The sequence below is a fragment of the Podarcis vaucheri genome, assembly GCF_965113315.1.
Source record: "Podarcis vaucheri genome assembly, chromosome: 3".
Classification (NCBI taxonomy): domain Eukaryota; kingdom Metazoa; phylum Chordata; class Lepidosauria; order Squamata; family Lacertidae; genus Podarcis; species Podarcis vaucheri.
Genome location: NC_138761.1, coordinates 15,386,458 through 15,409,981, shown reverse-complemented (window position 1 = coordinate 15,409,981; position 23,524 = coordinate 15,386,458). Strand labels below are relative to the sequence as shown.

The following is a 23,524-nucleotide window of genomic DNA, read 5'->3' as shown; positions in this document are numbered from 1 at the left end:
AGCCACACAACTTCCTGTGATCAAGTGATGACTGCAGGAAGTAGGCTGTGCAAAGTAACTTTTGAAAGAAGTCAGTGGGCATAAGGCATGTGGGTAGGATTTATTTTTTATACATACTACCCTACTGAAAGTAGGCAACTTGGCCATTTTGTACTTTGTAAATGGAACCAATTGCACCATGTCTCAAGTCTGATTCCAAAAATGTAGCAGAGCCAAAGATGTTTGCTGATGGTGGTGAATGTTAATACAGTCAGACTTTGGATACTGAACACCTTGCGAGTCAAACGTTTTGGCTCCTGAATGCCACAAACCCAGAAGTGAGTGTTCTGGTTTAAGAACGTTCTTTGGAACCCAGACGTCTGGCTTCCACAGCTTCCACAGCTTCCGATTGGCTGCAGGAGCTTCCTGCAGCCAATCGGAAGCTGCACCTTGGTTTCCGAACATTTTGGAAGTCAAATGGACTTCCAGAATGGATTCCGTTAGGCTTCCGAGGTACCACTGTACTGGTAAAGCTGAGTGAACTTTGGGGATGGAACTCCCCTTTGGTAATGGAAAGGATGCTAAAACATTTTAGCAAATCACACAACCCCCACTACCACCAAAATAAATCTGCAGGTACCTCTTGTGTGTGGGGTGTGTGTGTGTGTGCTGCTATTCTATCTACAAAGTTAGAACATAAGGCAACGGATGCTTAATTTCCTATGTATCCAATCTACCATACACTAGCAAGGCACGATACAAACTGCATCACAAGCCCACCATATGAGTGGAGGTTTGCAAAAACTCCCCTTTTATTTCCATAGAAATTTCTGCCACCCTACATAGCCACGAGAAATATCAGCAGAGATATCCTAGCAATGGCTTGTGTCCCTGGGGAGCTCAGAATCTTTGTAAACTATCAGCAAATGCTGGTAAAGGAAGAAAGACTGCAATCTGAAATATAGCTTGATGGCAGATAATGCACTTGCATTGCAGTCTTTCAGGGAAACTTGTTGCCTTTTATCGATCTTCTCGCTGACGAATCCTTGATAAGATTCTGCAGCACCTCCAGTTCCCAATCAAACCACTACTTCTGAATAATAGCTTGCTCCTTGCCATCCACATGCACTTCCCAAGGAACTTTTCCCTACCAGGAATTCTGGGTCTAGTAATCCCTGGCAGGAAGCAATATGGTCTCCCGGGACCTAAAGGATGCAAACTGTCACCACCTTCCCTTGGGAAAGGGGGAGGGGAAGGAACACCGTACAGAGGACTGAGGCACACTTTGATCCTTGTGAACATTAGATCAGTGAACATTAGATCAGTGCATTTTCTCAGCCCTGTATACCTGAAGGAACGTCTCCACCCCCAACGTTCTGCCCAGACACTGAGGTCCAGCGCCGAGGGCCTTCTGGTGGTTCCCTCACTGCGAGAAGTGAGGTTACTAGGAACCAGGCGGAGGGCCTTCTCGGTAGTGGCACCTGCCCTGTGGAACACCCTCCCACCAGATGTCAAGGAAACAAACAACTATCTGACTTTTAGAAGACATCTGAAGGCAGCCCTGTTTAGGGGAGTTTTTAATGTTTGATGTTTTAGTGTGTTTTTAATATTCTGTTGGGAGCTGCCCAGAGTGGCTGGGAAAACCCAGCCACATGGCCAGTATATAAATAAAAAATTATTATTATTATTATTATTATTATTATTATTATTATTATTATTATTATCATCATCATCATCATCATCATCATTTGAACAGGGGCAACCACATTTGTGAGCACCCTTCTTCTTGCCTATACAAAATGATAAGCTCCTCAAACTTCTCCCAGGATCTACCCTCTCAACTCCAGGGCCTGTAACCATGGAGATGCGGGTGTCTCCCCAACAGAGATTTTCTAGGATGCAACTAATTTGTTCCTTGTGCAAATGAATGGGCAACACACACACACACCCCAATCAGAATATTTCCCCAACTTGCAGCCTATTTGGGACTGCTCTCTGCCAGGAGGAATATTCTGTGTTCACTGGGGGAAACTGATAAGACACAGTTATTCAGTGACATTTTCACATTTGGGTCTCCACGGAGGAGAGAACAGAGACAAATACTGGCTGCCGTTTGGCACAGTGATGTTTGTGCTACCTGCAGCAGCTAGAGCAGATCCATATAATATCAAGCTGTTCCCCCCTGCCAGAAATCAATCCCACAGCCTGGCTACAAAGTAGAATTTATAACCACACCTGATCCATTTTCCTCTGTACACTTATGCCTCTGGAATAATGTTCTGCAGCTCACAGGTTTGCAGGTGTTTTGCCACCGGAGTTGGCCCAGTAAATAAATACAGCATATCTCTCTATGTTTCCTACAAATGTGCAAGGCACATCAAAATGCAACGTTGTAGCCTGTCCTCCTAGCAGATTATTTCTATAAATAGCAATGACACTTACTTTTGAGATCTAGGTTTCTTGCTCCTGCTGTGCTCTGTGTTGTGATTTTTGTGTCAATCTTCACTGTGTGGAGGTTATTGGTGTCCCGCGATATCATCACATTGTGCCACTGGTTGTCATTCAGGGGTTTATTGGAACTTCCCTTGATAAGATTTGCACCATTTCCCAGATCAAACACATAATGTAAATACCTGAAAACAGGGAGCAAAAATAAATAAATAAATAGCCAAACAATTTCACTCCCCCTGGAAGAAGTAAATGAATGAAACTGACAGCTCTTCATCCTCATGCCTCGCTTCATTTAAACTTTTTGAAAATTCAGAAGGTCTTCAGCCAGCTGATGTCTTCTTAGGTGTAACTTGCAACAGCAGGAACATTTTTATAAGGCTGGTTTGGGAATGGTATAACAACATCCCATACAAAACTCCCTATAAGGAAACATACACCAAAAATGACAGATTGCCTATCTTGTAAGACAATGGAGGGTGGTGTCCATTGGAACTGGCCGGGCAGAAGGAACAGGGGCCAACAGTAGGTTGTGTCAGATCCAATGATACACCTTGATGGGTTGTAAGTAAAAAAGGAGGCAGGTAGGGCTGGATAAGTGCAGATAGGTAAGTAAGGTAAATGGTTAAGGACCCCTGGATGGTTAAGTCCAGTCAAAGGTGACTATGGGGTTGTGGCGCTCATCTCGGTTTCAGGCCGAGGGAGCCGGAACTTCTGGCACAACGGGACACCGTGATGGAAATCAGAGTGCACAGAAACACCATTTACCTTCCCACTGCAGCGGTACCTATTTATCTACTTGCACCACTGTGCTTTCGAAGCGCTAGGTTGGCAGAAGCACAGCCCGTTACGGGGATTCAAACCGTTGACCTTCCAATCAGCAAGCCCACAGCACCACCCACATCCCTAGATAGATAAGTGCAGTTGGTGGAGTGCCCCATTTGCCCCAGTGGACCAACCCCCAATCCTCTAAGACCATATTGATGGTACCTCTCCATTTTATGGGATGCGGGTGGCGCTGTGGGTTAAACCACAGAACCTAGGACTTGCCGATCAGAAGGTTGGTGGTTTGAATCCCCACGACGGGGTGAGCTCCCATTGCTCAGTCTCCGCTCCTGCCAACCTAGCAGTTCAAAAGCACGTGAAAGTGCAAGTAGATAAATAGGTACTGCTCCAGCGGGAAGGTAAACAGTGTTACCGTGTGCTGCTCTGGTTCACCAGAAGTGGCTTAGTCATGCTGGCCACATGACCCGGAAGTTGTACGCCAGTTCCCTCGGCCAATAAAGCGAGATGAGCGCCGCAACCCCAGAGTCAGCCACGACTGGACCTAATGGTCAGGGGTCCCTTTACCTTTACCTCCATTTTATGCTAGTTCATGGCTTCCTCCTGATTGTAGGGAGTTGTTTGCTGGAGTTCCTGCCCTCTTATTCAGGGTTCCTTGGGGAAGGAGAGTGGTAGTAACTTCTAAATGCTTAAATCTATAAACCTGAGTTTTTGAGGAGCACTGCCCTTCCTATTTCTATGGTTGTTTTAACTGTGTTTTTTTTTAAAAAAATACTGATATTTAAATTATTGTAACAAGCCCTGCTGGTCTGTTGCTGAAGGGCAGGTAATAAATTTTGTGATGGGGATGATGATACATGGCAATATTGAACAAGCGCTCTTTTCTTCCTCACTGCCCACTGCACAGAAATTGCACCTCTTAAGACTTCTGAGACAATATCCTTCACAACTTTTCTAGGTTGTGAAGGGCCCAATTTGACACAGCACTTTGAGCAGCTGACTTTAGGTCAGAAGGAATACATACAACCTTCTGAGCAATGTTGTTTCGTTCATGTGGACAAATATGTCCGCATCCACCAACCTTGGGACTTGTTTTGAGCAAGAGATATTAAGATGAGAATGGGGAATTTACAGGGGATCTTTTGAGAGAGGGGAAATGTTGGGAGAGAGGTATAAGAAACTCTATAGCCCTCTTTCGAAATATATACAATCTGCCATAAAGAAGCCTAGTTTGTAAAGGCAAGGCATTAGTTGGGTGCTGACACCCCTCTGTTGTGGGTTTTTGCAAGTGTCAAGCACAACTCACTTGGCTTTTGACACTTGAGATGTGTATTTTCATGACCACCTTCTTTCTGTGATTATAAGCTGTTTTTAATTGTTTTTAACAACACAGCCAGATGGGCGGGGTATAAATATTTTTTTATTGTTTTTATTGCTGTTGTTGTAAGGGTAAAGAGTGCAACAACAACAACAACAGTAATAGCTGTCTGATTTTAAGGGAAATAAGAGCAGTCAATTTGCTTGATCAGGCCCAGAGGTCAGTTTAATCTAACACCTCCCCCCTGAATATGGAAACTCCATTCAGCTTTCATGGTTAATATAATCTGTATTGTTGTGTTGTGAGTTTTGTACGCACCCTTTCACTAACTCAACCACGATAAAGTCATTTCCATCTCCGCTGTTGTAGAGTATTAACCCATCCAACGACGTTGTTTTGAACTGGAAAAACAGGTGCATAGAGGTATAAGCTTGCAATGTGGCCAGGGCAACATAGCTGGCTTTTGTCTTAAAGGTGACCGGGTCTGCGATGATGTTCCTGAAGCCAAAGCGGGCATTGAGCTCACAGTAATCAATGTCCCCGTTTTTACACAAGTCAATGTACGCCATGCCGTTAAAGGTGAGGCTTTGCAGGTGGCCAATGAAGTTGGAGGGGACTGAGGACAAGTAGCGACGCTCTGTTATGATCCCCGTCTCTATGTTATGGAATTCGAGTCTTGTGTGATCTCCAGCCATCTGACCTTTGAATGGAAATGAATTTTGAGAAGTTAGTGTCAGAAACAGAAAAGTCAGCATTGAGTTGATGCTCAGTTCCCAGGGTCTCAGGCAATGAGCATGAGCCAACCAAAAGATAGCTTCCCATGGTTCACACCGAAAGGGATTGAGCTTTGGTGAACATTCAGTCTGAGCATTCAAAAGCAAGACATTGGGTGGTATTCAGTGAGATCACCCCTTCAGTGCAGAGGCTTCTACCTAAGTAATGGGGATTCCTTTTTCACTCCCTTCCCTGCATGCCCCAATCTGTTTTGGTGGTTACCCCAACACTCTGGGGCAGATTTGTGCTCCTGGGGTAGAAGTCCTTGTGCTAATGGGACAACTTTGTTGGATAAAACCCACTGGGACAAACAATGTTTGGAGATAAGGTGTCACGAAGTGTGGGTGCAGAAGCTGACCCGAAAGGTCGGAGCAATGCACAGGGGGACTACCATGGTGACTGCAACACTGTGTGGAGTAGCTTCATTACCTGTGCTACAACATAACTGAGACCACCTTCAACACATGAGAATCCATGGATCAAATCTTTGGCCTCTCTGAAAGTAGTTTATGTAATATTGACTTTCTTGATAGTTGCTGATGTTATGTTTACAAAGCAAACCCCCTCCTCAAAATTCTTGTTTGCAGATATTCCCACCTCCACTATCTCTTTGTCTGTTGATCAATATCTATCTATATCTATCTATCTATCTATCATCTATCTATCTATCATCTATCTATATCTTTGTATCTATCTATCATCTATCTATCTATCTATCTATCTATCTATCTATCTATCATCTCTATCATCTATCTATCTATCTATCAATCATCTATCATCTTGCTGGTCCCTCCCCCCTTCCTCAGATCTTCCACCTTTAACCATAGCCCTCTTTAGGATCAGAGCAATAAGCAGTGATCCTCAGAATTAGAGGGCATGGAAGCCACTGGCCTGTTAGATCAGTGCAGTTCAACCAGAAGCAGACGAAGACTCTTCTGATCGTTGTGTCAGGTAGGCAAATGAGACAATCTGGGTCACAGCCAGCATCGCCAAATCTGTACTGAATGGAGATATCTGATAAATAAGCAACCATTATTCATTATTACCTGTCATGGCTTGTTGATCATCCACCATTAACTTTAAACTTTTTCCTCTTCGAACTACACGTACTGTGTGCCATTCATTGTCATTGAGGTTATAGCCAGCAAAAAGGGTTTCTGGACCTTTGCCTGTAGGGTATGCCAAACAGTTATTATGGAATCTTTAAATTAGTCAACATGTGAACCTCACAGAGAGAAAGAAAGAGAGAGAGAGAAAAACAAAGAGAAAGAGAAGAGAAAGAGAGAAACTGGCTGGAGCAAACATTTTATAAAACATATTCCAAAGACAAGCTGGAAGAGTGTCAAAGGCTCTGCAGACTTCAAACAACAGACATGTCATCTTGCAACACTTGTGGGCTATATTTTCAAAATGGCAAAGTTGGCCAACTGGGTTTTCATAAATGGGCACAGTCAATACAGAGATGGTGGATACCAGTATCAAAAGTTAATATAAGCTGCAGCTTTTCAATAAAGGTGCTAAAAGAATGATAACCTGAATCTTAGGCTGTAGATGTGCGATAACATCTTTCAGTGTTTTGAAAGTTGCCTCCTGGCTCATGTTGCATATGCTTTGTTGTGTTAATAAATGTGGTTAATACAACTGTATGTATGTGGCAGGAGTTTCAATAAAATGCAGCCAGATTCTCTAAACTGAAAGGATCGTGGAAGACTTTGGAACAACATAACATGGACATTTTTTTATAAGTCAAAGTGCTAGGGAGGACCTCTCAGAAGTCCAGAGTAGCACAGGTTGCTACCAGTTGTTGAAGCCCCTAGCCATAATAAAACCCACAGAAAGAATATAAGGCACAAAAAAGAGTGAGTGGTGTGTTTATATAATCAGATGATCTGAAAGGGCACCTTCATCACAGTCTAATCTTGTGTCATCAGAATGAATATATTTTTATTAATATTTATGAACATTTAAAACTCTTCAACATGACAAAATCTATTCTCAGTTAACAGTTCCTTGCTGCCTTGAGATGTGGAATGGCACCTGGAAGCTAGGGACACAGCAAGTGTGATAGCATGAACAGCAAGCTGGGCTGTCCTCTCTGTCTTTTCCTTCTTGCGTACCATCAAGCAACAGCGGTGAATGTTAAGGAGTGGCCTTTGCTATCACTTTATGGAGGGGGAGGGGAAGTGCCATGGAGGGGGAGGGGCGGTAGGGTTGCTATTTTCTCCCCACCCTCTTAACACACGTCAGTGTGAGAACAGGCCTGAAGTCAAAGACCCTAGATCAGGAAGAAGCATTTATGGTGGGTTTGTTGAAGACCTGGCTACAGACAACACTGTGCTATCCAAACCATGTACCGTATCTGCAAATCAATCGCACTGAGTCACTACAACTGCAGAGAACAATTGACTGTTTAACAGCTGAGACAATCTGACTCCAGTGCATACCCTGGTGAGAATTCATGTCTGTCTGCCCTTAACTTCACTAGTGTTTGGAAAGAAATCCAATGAACAACTTCAAGAGTTACAAAAACACTTTCAAAAATTGATCCTGATGTACGTGCAATTAGTTGGGAACCCCAAATGTTGAGTGCAGCATCCTGTTTATCCATCGACCGAGTTGCATAGATCCTTCTCGTTCAAAATTGCTGTCCAACAAGACAGAACAATGTGAAAAAGGCAGGCTTCTGTTCACACAGCTGGAGAGGATGCAAAAAACAAACAAACACAAAAAAACCAACACAAACATCTAGGGGCACATCTGCATATGCAATGCTCATCCCAGGCACATTGAAATGCCCAGAGGAGACTCTCTCTCTCTCTCACACACACACACACTCACTCTCTCTCTCTCTCTGTGTGTTAATGCAGATAAGCACTTAGTTGCTTGTGACCTCAGTTGTACTGGGGCCATCATTTCTAAACAGACACAATGCTGAAAGACGCTAGGAATGATTGAGTTGGGAATTAATATGAAGCTTGCTAGCTTTCAGTGCCCCTATGAAATTGCAGTAACAAAGTTGGCTCTGCATTTATAAGGGTGCTGTTGAATTCATGAAAATGTGAGTCTTCTATCACTATCTTTGTTTTAGCATATTTCAGAAATAAGCTTCTTTATTCTAATTCAGTTTACCTTTTCTTTGTGCTTAAAGGGAGATAATGGCTGTGTGTCAGAGACCACTAAGAAGTCCTAGGCTCCTGCAGGAGGATAAATATGAGCTGACTTAAGACTCAACTTTCAACTTTAACATTTTTCATATATTCTGACCATTAATGAATCAATCATTTTTTTAAGAAGGAAAAAAAAAACAAAAAACATGAACATGGAGATTATGTATATTGACAATGCAATGCATTTTTTTTAAAAAAATAAACCTTTATGTCAATGTGCATGCCCTCTCCAAGATGTATGAAATTTCCTTTTCACACTATTTGCACGTGCTATGTATGTGAATGTGCATGTTCACAAGTGTTTGTGCACATTCATCCTACATCAGGGCTGGCCCAAGACATTTTGCTTCCTGAGATGGAGCAGAAAAGATTTCTTCTGCTCTCCCAAGGTGCATAGTACCCAAGGTATCTTGGTAACATCTCAGGAAGCAGAAATGTACTGAGACAGAAATTCACGTAACTAACACTTCACTCCCCTTTCACAATACTCAAATGCTCTGCACCCTGCCCAATGGTGGAGCTGGCTCTTGCATATATTAACTGCATTTTTTTATTTTTAACCTTAGTTAAAATTTGTCCAGTGACACACACTCTTTAGCCACAGCAAAAAAAGCATCAAGCAGTGAAACCTGTTAAAATTGTGGACTTATCCTTCTTGTTTTCCTTAAAAGGATGCCTCTGCGGTAATGATTTGCTCATTTAATTTTACAGTAGTTGTCTGGTAATGTACACTTTTGTGACTAATGAGCGAGATAAAATAAGTATACAAGAAAAAACCTATGCTCGCCCTGTCAAACAAGGAATTTCGCACCTGTTCGTTTTCATTTATTTGTATTTCTTATGTATTCATTGGCACATAATTGCCAGGCCTTGCAGGAATATTGTATAATTTCTAAATGTCATTTGTGTTTATCTCTCTGATATTCATTCATTTTTACAAATTGAACTCCTTTCAAATGACTTTGCCCCCCTCCCCCAAGACCTGTTTCTCCATTAGGGCCCTGGTTTTAAAGCTGGTTTTAAAACTTAATGAAACCTTTCCCATTAAGACTACAATAAACTGGACATTGAGAATACAATAAATTGGGCAGCAGTGCCCACATAGGTAAATGTCCCTGCTCTATTCCTGTGAGCAGAATCAGGATTGCAGCAGGGTCCATTTGGAGTGGGCTACCTGCCCTAATCGTGCTTCTGAGCTCCCACCCTCCCAAGGCAGAAATGTTTACTTCCTAAATAGTTACACGCAGCGCCAGCAGATCCAGCAGTGTGACAGCTCTTTCTGAGTACCACTAGGCCCTTCCGATATTATAAAAAGAATGAATATTTGGCACATTAGGACATATTGCATCCAAAGTGACTGCTATATACTACAGTGCTGGTTCTGAAGCACTCTGTTGCAAACAGTAATTCCAGAACTAGCCCAAGATGATTTGCTGCCTGAGGAAAAGGTCAAGATGGAGCCAGATCAGAACATCAGCTGTACAAGACTGGCAACGAGACAGCGTTCTCCCTGCTGCTCCTGGGGATAACAGGTTAATTTAAGCATCATAGGGCAGTTACAGTGGTACCTCGGGTTACATACGCTTCAGGTTACAGACTCCGCTAACCCAGAAATAGTACCTCAGGTTAAGAACTTTGCTTCAGGATGAGAACAGAAATCGTGCTCCGGCGGTACGGCGGCAGCAGGAGACCCCATTACCTAAAGTGGTGCTTCAGGTTAAGTGCAGTTTCAGGTTAAGAATGGACCTCCGGAATGAATTAAGTACTTAACCTGAGGTACCACTGTATTCCCATTCAGTAAAGTTCTGTACACACTACTAAAGTAGTAAATGTGGTGCAATCCAAATGTTGATGGACTACACCTCCCACCATCCCTGACCACTAACCACGAGAACAGGGGCTCATGCGAGTCATAATCCAGCAGTGTCAACACATTGGTTACCCCTACACTATACCTTTCATCTTCCCCTTAAGAATTCTGGGCACTGCAGTTTGATAAGGGTTGCTGGGAGTGGTAATTTGGTGATGGGCAAACTACAGGGCCCAGAATTCTTTGTGAGAAAGAATGTGTTCCAATGTGCTTTAAAGGTCTAGCGTGTACACAGCCTAAGTCACAGTGATTTCCTGGGTCACATCTTCTTGACTTCATCCAAAACTTAACTATGCCATTGACAACTTGATGTGGGCCACTTCCAGGTTGTTTTTCACATTCCCTCTCACATTAAATATATTCCAAAACGTCAGTTTGAGCGCTCTCTCTGTGTGTATGTGTGTGTGTTTGTGTGTGGATGAAGTACTAGTGACAAAACTAGAATATTTTTGTATGAGATGGGGAAAGTAGACAATTAGGAAATGAGGAGGTCGGCATTTGGATAATTTTTGTCATATACTGGAATGATGGAAAACAAAACGATGTTGAATCATATTCATTATTTTACTGTATTAATGCCAAACTTCTTAATAAAAGGAAAAAAACCACACACACACATGTGGTCTTTGTTCAACAATCACACACACACACACACACACACACACACTCCTGAAGTTGCAAAAGCTGCCACGATACAAGCTCTTCTCATAACCAGTGAAGGCTTCAAAACCCTTCACAGTCACAGTGATTTCCTGGGTCACATCTTCTTGATTTCATCCAAACCTTAACTATGCCACTGACAACTCGATGTGAGCCACTTATAAATGTGGTGGAATTTGGTGCTTTGTAGAAGAGCACAGTTTTTTGAAGCTGGAACTACTTGAAAACATAATCTTTAGTTAAGTTTCAAGACAGGGAAAAACACCTGGAAGATTTGATAATGCTGAGGTAGAACGTTCTCTAGACCGACTCTTTATAAATCACTTCCTTATGTGCTATTAGCTACTGTAAGTTACAGTGTAGACTTTGAATCCTCTGATTCTATGTTCAGAGTAATCGTGCACCAAATATTCCTCTAACTTAGAATACAGTTAGTTTTATAGAAGCAAAGGTTCTAGATTCAGGAGGAAAGACATAAGCAACCCCTTCTTTTTATTGTGAAGAGATGAAGAAGAACTGTTCTCGTGCAAGATTTCTGGATGTGTAGGTCAATTCATAGGCCAGGGATTCTGGAAGAGCTCAAAAATGCAGAAATAAGAGCAAGACTGGACCAGCCTTGATGAAAAGGTGGTGAAGATGGCCAAAACTGAGAAGATGGGATAATTTTCTATCCACTGTCTCTGGTATCAGTGTATCACTAACATATTTCAAGGAACTATATGTAGCTTCCCACATTACAAATCTATACAAACAAATCCACGGGTGCATGTGAAGACTTGAATACATTTTTTAAAAATGTAAGAATGTCCCTTTCCAATCTGCATTTTTTTTTTGGGGGGGGTATCTCATTAAAAAAAAAAAATTCTGGCTTCAGACATGTTTACAAAATAATACATTTGGCCATCCTCACATTTGCAAAATATGCAGCGCAAAAATATTTATGCACAAGCTGGCCCTGCATATATAAACTCAGAATCATGGTTACCAACCATAATGTTTTGACTGTGTCAATTTATGTCATACCACCATCATTCCAACTTGGGCTGAAAAAAGCATATGAATATTATTAACACTGTTCATCCAGATTGATCAACACACTTAAACGTTAAGAAGATAGGAACATGAAGGGGGGAGAAACTAGCAAAGCATTCTAAAAATTTCCTTTTAGTAACATTTCATCACTGTATATTAAGAACAAGCAGATTGGGGGAAATTATGTAATTCAGAAAGGAAGAAATTTGGACTGTGAGTTTATGATGAGGTAAATAAACTCCCTTTAATTTGCAGGTGCCTTCATTCTAAGTGGCAGCTAATAGGATAGAAAATAAGCAACTGATCTTTTTCAGCTTCTGATTTGGAATGATTTCAAACCCTTTGTTTTGTGAGAGGGTGGGTTTCATTTCTGTTTTTGCAAATCAAAAAACAAAGATAGGATTACAGCAATTTGCCTACCCAGAGTTATCAAGAGAAGACATTTAGAGCTTTGCAATCACTCGTTACTGCCCATAATTAAAAACAAACAAACTCTCATTTCATTCTTAATGCAGCTTCTTGCACAAGCCCACGGAATTTAGAAAAAAGGATGCTGATTTTCCCAGGAGTCTGAATCTGCAACAGCCATATGGCTATTCCTAAGCCTGAGATGTTTTGTGTGTTTTTAACTCTTTACAATTTTAAACCATCTTTTGCACCTCTGATCTTTTGCTGAGAAATGCAGTTGTCCCGCTGAGTTCAGTGGGAGTAGGTTTGGGGTGGTCAACACATAAACTTTCGTGTCTGAACCCATGGGGACTGAAAGAGAAGTGACCCATCCTGTTCTCAGCACTGACCTGTGGAGCTAATGGCAGCTAGGGCTGGACATCAAAGAAAGAGCAGAGGGCCCTGAAGCCCAGGTACCCACACCAGATGCCCATCTAGACAGCTGGCAGAGGATGTGTTGGTGGCAAATAGGTCTGCATGGGCATGCCATGGCCTATACAGCCTGATGCCAGCCACCACAGCACCCTCTCGTTCTTTCTTCTTCTTCTTCTTAAACATATCATAGTCCAAGGTGTCCAACTGGATAAGTATTGTTCTCTACAACAAAACACTGCTTATTTCCAAGCAAATTTGTTTAGCGTCATCAGGGGGAGTCCAATACATTTTGGCACCAAGGTGAACCACACAGTGGTGCCTCCCACCCCCACCAGGGGAGAAGGGGGGAGTGAAGATCTACATCAGGAACAAGGAGGGGATGAAAATAATAATAATAATAATAATAATAATAATAATAATAATAATAATAATAATATTTTTTTTTTATTTATACCCCGCCCTTCCCGGTTCAGAAAACTGGGCTCAGGGTGGCTAACAACAAATTTAAAACACTTAATTGATGCAACAAAAAACAGCATAAAACACCGTATAAAACATGAATAATAATAAATTCAGAACTCAAAAGTCAATTTAAGGCGGAAATCCATCCAATAAACATTAGATGATCACCAGGGCTAGCTGGCTAAATTAGTCCTATTTGGGCCAGCGAGGAGACCAGGAGAGAATTGGGGGGTCCCAGAGCGGGTAATCTTCATAAAAAGGGGAGGGGGAAGGAAGGAAGGAAGGGGAATAAAGGATCAGGCTAAGTTCAAATTGAAAGCCAGGCAGAATAGCTCTGTCTTACAGGCCCTGCCGAAGGAAGTTAAATCCTGCAGGGCCCTGGTTACATAGGACAGAGCATTCCACCAGGTCGAGGCCATCACTGAGAAGGCCCTGGCCCTGGTGGAGGATAATCTGACTTCCTTAGGGCCCGGGACCTCTAAACTATGATTATTCATGGACCTTAATGTCCTTTGCGGGGCATACCAGGAGAGGCGGTCCCGTAAGTACGAGGGCCCTAAGCCACAAAGGGCTTTAAATGTCAAGACCAGCACTTTGAAACTGACCCTATACTCCACTGGGAGCCAGTGCAACTGGTAAAGGACTGAGTGAATATGCTCCCATGGCAGAGACCCCGTGAGGAGCCTCGCTGCACCCACTGGAGGTTCTGGGACAGATTCAAGGGCAGCCCCGTATAGAGCATATTACAGTAGTCAAGCCTGGAGTGACCGTCGCATGGATCACTGTGGCCAGGTCAGGGCGGGAAAGGTAAGGGACCAACTGCTACATAGGGAATGGGGGGGGTGTCAAATCAACCTCACCCAATGGTTGAAGTGGGAATCAAAGGCCGTTGTGGGTGGGGGAGAAGGAACCCAGACTGAATAATGCCAGGCAGGTGCAAAGTCCAGGATACCCCAGAAGGAAGCCCTCACCATTTTCTTCCTAGGAGCAGGAGGAGCCCAGAAGCATCTCCTGTTCACCAAGAGGCAGCTGTAGCAGTGGCCCTGGGGGTGGGCTGTCAAGGAAGCAGCAGAGCTGGTCTCCAAGGTGTAGGCTGAAGTTGTTTCTGCCATCATGGTGGCAACAGCAGCAACAACAGGCAGTGCATTCATCGGAGGCCAGATCTGCTTCCCCGTGGATCCCAAGTCCCCTCACTTTGCCTCATGGGTGGGCACCATGGCAGCACCTTCCAAATTCATCTTATTCCCGTAGCCACAATGGTGCTATGATTTATGTGAGTTCAAATTGTGAAACTTAAAATGCGCAAGAGTATTTGTTTTGTTTTAAAAAAGAAAAAAAAGCAGGATTGGCAAACTGTTTTTCTCTTTGATTTTCTACTACATCAGGAAAGCAGGGACAGCTGCAAAAAATGGAATGAGCATTCACACTTTATAATGTGGGTGCCCTTTGCGAGATCGTGTGTGGCGCTACAGTTCCCAGAGAACTTTCTAGTAGGGAGAGGGCTGGCTTGCCTCTCAGTGTTATTATTTGGAGGTTTGCGCCCAGCCTCAGTAATCAAGTTTCTTGCTGGGAGGCGGAACCAGCCCCATTTATAAATAAGGGGTGGAGCCAACAACAGCCAGGCAGTCGGCTCTGGAGATTCACCCTCCCTTTGTTTAATGTTTTCTTGTTTGCGGGTTATTTTTTTCTTCCTGTTTAGTGGGCACTGCTACGGTCTTTGACTGGTTGCTGTTGAAGGATGGAGAATAAATTTTCCTGCATTGGCAGGTTTTGTCTTCCCTGTAGCAATTCATCACAAATTTGGTGGTTATGGCCTTGGGTGGAATCCTTTAGTCTTTTTATCCCTATAATGGGGTGGGGGTGTGACATGAAGTGGTGATTCACCTCCCTGTGGTGGTGATTCCAAGGTCCCCTCTTAAAAGTGGTGTCACCGGCCATACACTGAAAGGTCGTCAGTGAACTACCCTGTGTTCGGGGATATGGGCTGGGCTGCCTGCTACACTTATGTCTCGCAGAGCACCTCCATATCCCATTTACCCTGATGTGCCCCAGTTCCCCCGGCTGGGGGCTGGGAGGGATACACACCCAAGGCCTAAGCCAAGGTCTTCCTACATTCGGATGTTTAATAAAGTTGTGGCCTAATTTTAATTCCATAATGTTGTCAGAGTCTTTATTCCTTTCTTATGATTCCTGGGGGCTGCGGCTGTCACGCCTGGTCACGCAGTGGCTTTGCAATATTTGCAATAATAACAATAGTATTGTTGTTGTTGCTATTTATTCAGTTTTATCTACTGGTTCCACACTTTCATCTCACAACTTTCTTGCATTAGCAGTTTCATTCTAAGGCCTGATCAGAAGTTGTTGTTTTTTTAAAAAATATAATCATCATTGACCACTTGGAAATTGCTGAGAGATACTTAATACTTAATGTTTGTATAACACTCTAAGTTTTCCAAGAGCTTCATATGGATTATCCAGTTGAAACAGCAATTTGGATGGGGCAGGGGACAAGCCCTGGCTGTCTATATGCTACCAAGTCTGCTTCAAGGTCCTTGTATTTATGTCCAATCGAACTTGGAGCCAAGGTACACCTTTTGCTGTACAGACCTGCCCATTTTTTTAGGATTTACCAGGTAGGTTCTATTGATTGCATCATTTTTAGCTGGAGCCCACTATATGACAATGTAGGGGAGAGCCCTCTTGGTGATGGCACGCAATCACCAAGGTTTGTGGGCGAATTACACAACAGCAGCTGTTTACTGAGCATTCGTTCTAATTTGGTTGGGGTGGGCATATATGACATTGGATGAAACAACTGCCATCCCTTTTCCACTGTAGTCTCCAATCACTTCCCTTCCTGCAAAAAGCTTGAGGATTAAAAAATAAATAAAAATGGAAGGGAAACACATTTGTTGCGCAAGAGCACCAAAGTGACTTTAATTGTGCAACCTGAATTTTCTAGCATTTGCAATTTGTTTTATTTATTTCATAAAGTGTACACATCATCCCCACAAAAGAGTGACAGTCTGGAAGCACCCTTAGTTATTTGAGCGGAATCTGATGCCAGGATTGATGTTTTTGGTTGTGACTTTCTTGCCTTGTTTTTAGTAACAGCATTGTGAACAAGGTTTTTGCCAGATATTGTTGGACTACAACACCCATCACCCTTGACCGCTGGTCAAGTTCCTTGGGGCTGATAGGAGCTGTAGTTGCTATATTTACTACCCCTGCTATAAGGTAAGGAGACACTAAGTGATTAATATTTCTACATTATTTTCCATCCTTTTCTTTTAAGTTATTGCTCAGACATAATCTTCCTCTTCTCTAGTTTTGTGATCTCCAAGGAGCAAATACCAGCAAATATATGTAGAAGGTGAGTTATAAAAACTTACCTGATTTTTGAAATGAATGTAGAAATTGAAATAATGTTATTGCTCACATTTTAGACAGAAATGGCTTCAAATTTCTTACATTTGTATCATGCCTTTCTCATTTGAAATACTGCTGACAGGAAGATTAATACATTTTAAAACAGGAAATACCCTTACTTAGTAGTAAAGTTATGAAGGTAGTCAGGTAAGTACTGCGGTTAAGCATATTTTTTTGCATGTGTCAGTGACTCTAAGCTGAAGTCTTCATCTTGTATTTTATTCCATCAAGAGCTGAAAATGACGTTGGAAATTCCAAAGACACAATACTTTGCAATGTGGGTCACTGTCCAGCCACCCTGATACATCAACCAATGTCTCAAATGTAGGTTATCTGTTCAAAAAAAACAAGGCTTGTTTTTTGAATTATTGTCACATTATTTATACCCATTTCAGGATACAAATAATTTCTCTGTATTGCACAGAGCTTGATTTGCTGTTATACGAATCCCATGGAAATGTATCATCCTCCTACTGTGGGTGTAACAGACAACAGGGGAGAAAATCTAGTTCACTCCACATGTTAATGTAAACCTACACAATTCACATTTGCCAAATCAAAATGCAGCAAGCCATCAAAATTCACGTATTAGTGGAAAGACTGGTGAATCCTGCTTCAATAAATTATTGTTCAATTATTGTTGTTGCACTTTTATCCCACCCTTTCTCCTAAAGGAACATGCTTTGTTTTATAAATATAAAATGCGTTGTATTACGGGGAAATTGTTTTCAGAAATGTTTGTATTAGAATAAATGTGAAGTAAAATGCTGAGAATGTTTTTATGAGAACTTTCCCCTTCCTCAGCTGCTTTGGAAATTTGTGACAAGCTGAATTTAAGATTGGAAAAGTGAGAAGCTGAGAGAAAGCAAGACTAGCAGAACCGCCATTCCTAGGTGCATCTAAATCAGTACATTAAGCAGGAAATAGTCTTCTGAAGACTTTCAATAAGGCCTTCAAAAATGCTGAAAAATTAAATGGACAGCATTCTGTGCCCAGCTTGCAATGGGAGCGTGCCTGGATGGCAATTCTAACTATCTTGTCAAGCATGATTTGTTACACTCATTGTGAAGTACCAGATATTAAGGAAACAGTTTACAAGGTCTCAGTAATAAGCTGCTGAATGCCTAATGGAGATAAGAAGAGATATTTCATGCATTTTAATAGGCACAAATGTAAAACATACTAGACACCGAAAAGTCATTTTAATAGAAGATTTTTTTGTTGGTGGTGGCGACACACAGTTCCAGCAAGCTTTTTAATGCCATTACCTCTTCAGCAAACATATTTCCAATTGAGCTACTGATCTTATTTTCATAATGATAATGGAGAGTAACAGCTTAAAGAGCACAGGAACTAAGTGCCCGCTGGGATCTTTTTATCTAGGAAAAATTCATGAAGTGAGGAATGAATTCACATATAACAAACTGTTGATGGCAACAATGAACTTTTTTCCGCTGTGCATGACTAATGCATATTTATTTCTATATGGAAATATATTCCACGCAAAAAAAGAACTAATTAAAGTCAACCCCTAAAAAGCCTCTACTCTGAAAATACAAGAAGTACCAACAGTGGAAGATTGGCAGATGAAGATGATGGATTTCTCGGAGCTAGCCGACCTGACCGGAAGAGTCCACGACCAGAAGGAGGAGGAGTACCAGGAAGAATGGAAAAAAAATTAAACACTACTTAGCCAAATATTTTAAGATAACTTAATTGAAAAAGCTTGCAAATACTAGATAGGCCTAGGATTTAAATATGCAACGTGATAAATTAATATGTTGAAATGCCAAATGGGAAAGTTAGAAAGATGTTAAGTGACTAAGTTAACTTTATGAGAATATTGGTTTTGGAAAACCGTTAAAATAATATACACTGAAATTCAACCAAGGGGATATGAGGAAGTCACGTAACAATCTTAATAAGATTAGTTACAATAAGGTTAGGATTTATGTTTGTTTGTTTATTTGTTTGTGTGTTCAAAAATTTTGTGGAAAACTAATAAAAAAAATTGGGGGAAAAAGCCTGTACAGTGATACCTCGGGTTACATACGCTTCAGGTTACATACACTTCAGGTTACAGAGTCCGCTAACCCAGAAATATTACCTCAGGTTAAGAACTTTGCTTCAAGATGAGAACAGAAATCGTGCTCTAGCGGCACGGCAGCAGCAGGAGGTCCCATTAGCTAAAGTGGTGCTTCAGGTTAAGAACAGTTTCAAGTTAAGTACGTACCTCTGGAACGAATTAAGTACTTAACCCGAGGTACCACTATACTCTGAGAGCAAAGTAGCAGCTAGGAAAGAGAATGTCTTTATTGCATTCATGCTAACTGCCACAGATTAAATGGATGGAATAGTAGGCACAATCATGCACAGAAGTTCCAAAGGAGATATCAACTGCTCATTCAGGGAATCTACTTGGTTTAAACCTTGTTTGCAAAGTTTAACCGGTATATAGTATATAAGACACCTCATGTCTGTGGTAAGCCATGACTCTCTCTTTCTCCCAAGAAAGCATGTGGATTCTCCAGAACACACAGTGTTTCTGATTCCGCAAACAAATACACAAGGAACACCCAAACTCTATGTGATTGAAATGATGACCAGACACACTACTATGGATGGTACAGAGTAGGGGTGGGGAATCTCCAGCCCATGGCGAAACCAGCAAGACTCCCAATTTGGCCCACAAGGCTTTTTCTCTCCAAACTATGTCTGATGTGGTTGGGCTGGCTCTGGACCTGAGTGCCCCATGGGAAAGTAGGTTGTACAGCCAATCCCTGCAGACAGCAGCCTTGAAGGCATATAATGGCAGTAAAGTCCATCGGCAGAAAAACAGAAGGGGGCAGTGACAGAAGCATAGCAGTTTTGGATTTACTTACACTTCCTCCCAGGGAACATTTGTTAATTTGCAACAGCTGGTAGGAAAAGAAGCTTGAGAAAATGGCAGAGAACGGATGCCAGGAAGGGTGGGACTGATCAACAGAGGCATTAAAAGTGAATAATAGAGAAGGAAGGGAGCAAGGAAAGGAGGCAGTGAGCTATCAGCCAAGAATTCTCAGTGATTATAGACTCTGAAATTACATATGCAAGCTCCTTTAGTACCCTTGGGTGCAGCTCATCAGGCCCTGGAGATTTGAATTCATTTAAAGTAGCTAGGTGTTCCCTATCCACCTCTTTTTCTATCTTGATCCCTGCATCATTTAACCTGTTATTACTAGATTGGGCAATGCTTTCCTTTTGGGAGAAGACAGAGGTGAAATAGGTGCTGAGCAGTTCTGCCTTCTCTCTGTTTCTCCATCAGCATTTCTTCTCCACACAGAGGACATATTGCTTGCTTATTCTTCCTCTTGCTTCAAACATAGAAGAAATAACAATCATTGCTATCTTTAAACTGTTTTACAAGCCTGAGCTCAATCTGAACTTTAGCCTTCCTGACCTTCTTCCTGAAACTGTTGGCAACTTATGTATACAGTGATACCTCGGGTTACATATGCTTCAGGTTACACACGCTTCAGGTTACAGACTCTGCTAACCCAGAAATAGTGCTTCAGATTAAAAACTTTGCTTCAGGATGAGAACAGAAATCGTGCTCTGGCGGTGCAGTGGCAGCAGGAGGCCCCATTAGCTAAAGTGGTGCTTCAGGTTAAGAACAGTTTCAGGTTAAGTACGGACCTCTGGAACAAATTAAGTACTTAACCTGAGGTACCACTGTACTATACCTTTGTACTTTGCCTTTTATTCCATTTCTTATACATGCCCTTCTTGGCTCACAGCTTATCTGTAAACCACGGTGGTTTATTTAGATGCCTCCCACTTTTCTTTCTCGTAATTGTTTGTATTTGTGCCTGCAGTATTTCATCTCTAGGAAACTCTCATTCATCTTGAACTCCTCTTTGAGTATTTCTGACCATGGGATCTCATCCAGCAGTTCCTTAAGATTTTTGACATCAGCATTTTTCAAGTCCAAAGTACCTGTCTGACTGCACTCAGCTGTCCCTTGCCTCTGTATCACGAAACCCAAGAGGACAAGATCACATCCTCAAAGTTTTGCAGTACTTCCACCTCATTTATCAGTACTCCCCTGTTAGTGAGGCCCAAGTCCAAGATAGATTATCCCCTTGTTGCTTCTGCCAGCTTCTGGGAAATGAAACTGTCAATGAGGCTATTGAAGAATTTGTTGTACCTTACATTCTTGGCAGAGTTTCAGTTGCAGCAGATATCAGAGAAACTGAAGTCTCCCATGACTACAATATCTCTCCTTTTTAAATATTTGGCAATCAGCTCAAGGAAGGCATCACACAAGTCTTTGGTCAGGCTTGGAGGTCTGTAGCAGAAACCTGCAGTAAGGTCACTTACTGGTGATTTGAAAAATGCATGAGGCATAAAAAATATACCCATTTTGTCCTTTGTCATTTCACCTTTGCCCTAATGTATCCTCGTTCTTACTAATACAATCTATCTTTGTTCTTCCAATTAGCATCTGCTTAGGTTTCAGGTCCCATAAATGCTCATTATGTAGTCATATTTTCTGTTGAAGCTTCTCATGGAATTAATGGCCTTTAAAAAAGAGAATTAATCCAATAATTCTCTGACCCAACGTTCCACATGTCCCCTGATATATCCCCAGAGGAAGAAGAAGAACCCTGTTCATTCTATTATTGTTCATCTCCCTGTTATTGCAAACAAGTGCCTACAGAAAATGCATTCTGAAACTTTTTGTAATTTTGTAGAAGACAAATGACATCTTTTCTCACCCTTGGAGAAAAGTTACACGTGCTCATCTACACCAATGAAGGTACAGGAACCTTCACTGCACCTGATGGGGTTTTGTTTCTTTGAAAAAGAGTGTTGGCAGACCTGAGAAAGCTCTTTGAATGTTCAACTTAATGCTCAAAGAGCACAAATGCAAGCTGTACTCCAGCTTATACCTTCCTGTCTCCCCAAGACTAAACAAAACCAAAACCACATCACCTTTGGGAAGTTCCAACACAAGTCCAAAGATCTCACTGGGCCACCTAACCAATGTCTTATTTCCTGCCTGAGAATAATGAGTCTAGCCAATCATTCCCTGGCTTGGGGGGGGGGGGAAGGTTGGTGTGTCATTTGACACTAGAGCAGAGCTTTCCAAACTTTTCATGTTGGTGACACAGTTTTTAGACATGCATCATTTTGCAACACAGTAATTCAGTTTTACTAGCAAACTGGAGGTGGAACTAATCCCTTTGCAGCATTTGTGTGACACACCCAAACATTGCAGCCAACACACCAGCATGTCGCGACACACAGTTTGGAAAGCTCTGCACTAGAGAATAAGAATAAGAACGTTCTTATTTATATTCCGCCCATCTGACTGGGTTACCCCAGCTACTCTGGGTGGCTTCCATCAAAATAAAAAACAAACAAACAGATGGGCTGCATGTCAGGATTCTGCCATCTTTCTTGGGGTACACCAATAACTATTTTTCCATCCATTTCCACAAGGTTGAAATATTTTTGAGCGTTGGATGTTGGGAGTGTGGTAGCACCCCACATAGAGCTGTGAGATGACGGAAGAAGAAGAAAAAGAAGAAGAAAAAGAAGGACTTGCATCAGGTTGACTATGGTATGGTTTGATGATCAAGCTAACAATTTGAACAGGTGGGAACAGGTGTGCTCGGGTTTCCACCTCATTCCTATTCCATTTTGTAAGAAAGCAGCATCTCCCGCTAAATATTAAGTGTTCTTCACCTTTGGGTATCTATATAATAATTGTTGCTTTCCTTGAACCATTCATTCTTGCTTCTGTGCCGTCTTGAAAATGCATTCCGCATACACCAGCAGAATAAAACTATGCATGGGAGCATAGGAACATAAACAGTTGCCGCATACTGAATCAGACTGAATTCTTTACATTGACTAGCTGTGACTCCCAAGGAGCTTCAGGTAGAAACTGGAGATGTTGGAGACTGAAGCTGGGCCCTTTGGCAGGCAAAGCATATGCTCTGCCACTGAGCTACAGATGGTTTTTTATACCCGAGTAGAGATTTTATGACGGGACGTGGGTGGCACTGTGGGTTAAACCACAGAGCCTAGGACTTGCCAATCAGAAGGTCGGCAGTTCGAATCCCCACGACGGGGTGAGCTCCCATTGCTCAGTCCCTGCTCCTGCCAACCTAGCAGTTCAAAAGCATGTCAAAAGTGCAAGTAGATAAATAGGGACCGCTCTGGCGTTTCCGTGTGCTGCTCTGGTTTGCCAGAAGCGGCTTAGTCATGCTGGCCACATGACCCAGAAGCTGTACGCTGGCTCCCTCAGCCAATAAAGTGAGATGAGCGCCACAACCCCAGAGTCAGTCACAACTGGACCTAATGGTCAGGGGTCCCTTTACCTTTACCTAGAGATTTTATGATCGTGTTTCTGGCAAAAAAAAATAAAAAATAAATGAGAGAAATCTACTGATCTTTGAATTTGGTTGGCATCCCCTTCCTTCTGTTCTCTTACTTTGATACCAATATCTGAGCAGTGGTAGCAAGATCTGAACTTGTAGCTTGCATGATCCTGAGCTGGTTTTAACGATATGATCTTTTACGCTTATATCAGACACGACAGGAAAATCAAAACTGCAGCTTTTGAATATAGTAAAGGCCTGTAAGGTGCCCATATCTACCAACCAAGCATGTAACGTTATTTGCTGCATTCTGAGGCTTTTTATTTACCGGGGGGGGGGGGCAGATACTTTTATTCTGCCCAATCCATGCAGTAAATCCTATAAGGATAACACATGGATAATGTATTAGTCA

The 23,524-nt window shown here is 42.1% G+C and overlaps 1 protein-coding gene across 30 annotated transcripts in view; it reads right to left on the bottom strand.

Moving 5' to 3' along the window:
- NRXN1 (neurexin 1) overlaps nucleotides 1-23,524 on the bottom strand; it is a 1,008,670-nt gene that overhangs the window by 495,455 nt on the left and 489,691 nt on the right. For all 30 annotated transcript variants that reach the window (XM_082217236.1, XM_082217247.1, XM_082217269.1 and 27 more), the window contains 3 exons: nucleotides 6,349-6,471; nucleotides 4,847-5,228; nucleotides 2,422-2,612 (listed from right to left, as the gene is read on the bottom strand). In XM_082217236.1, coding sequence (XP_082073362.1) covers nucleotides 2,422-2,612; nucleotides 4,847-5,228; nucleotides 6,349-6,471 — 696 coding nt within the window. The remainder of the gene's footprint in view (nucleotides 1-2,421; nucleotides 2,613-4,846; nucleotides 5,229-6,348; nucleotides 6,472-23,524) is intronic.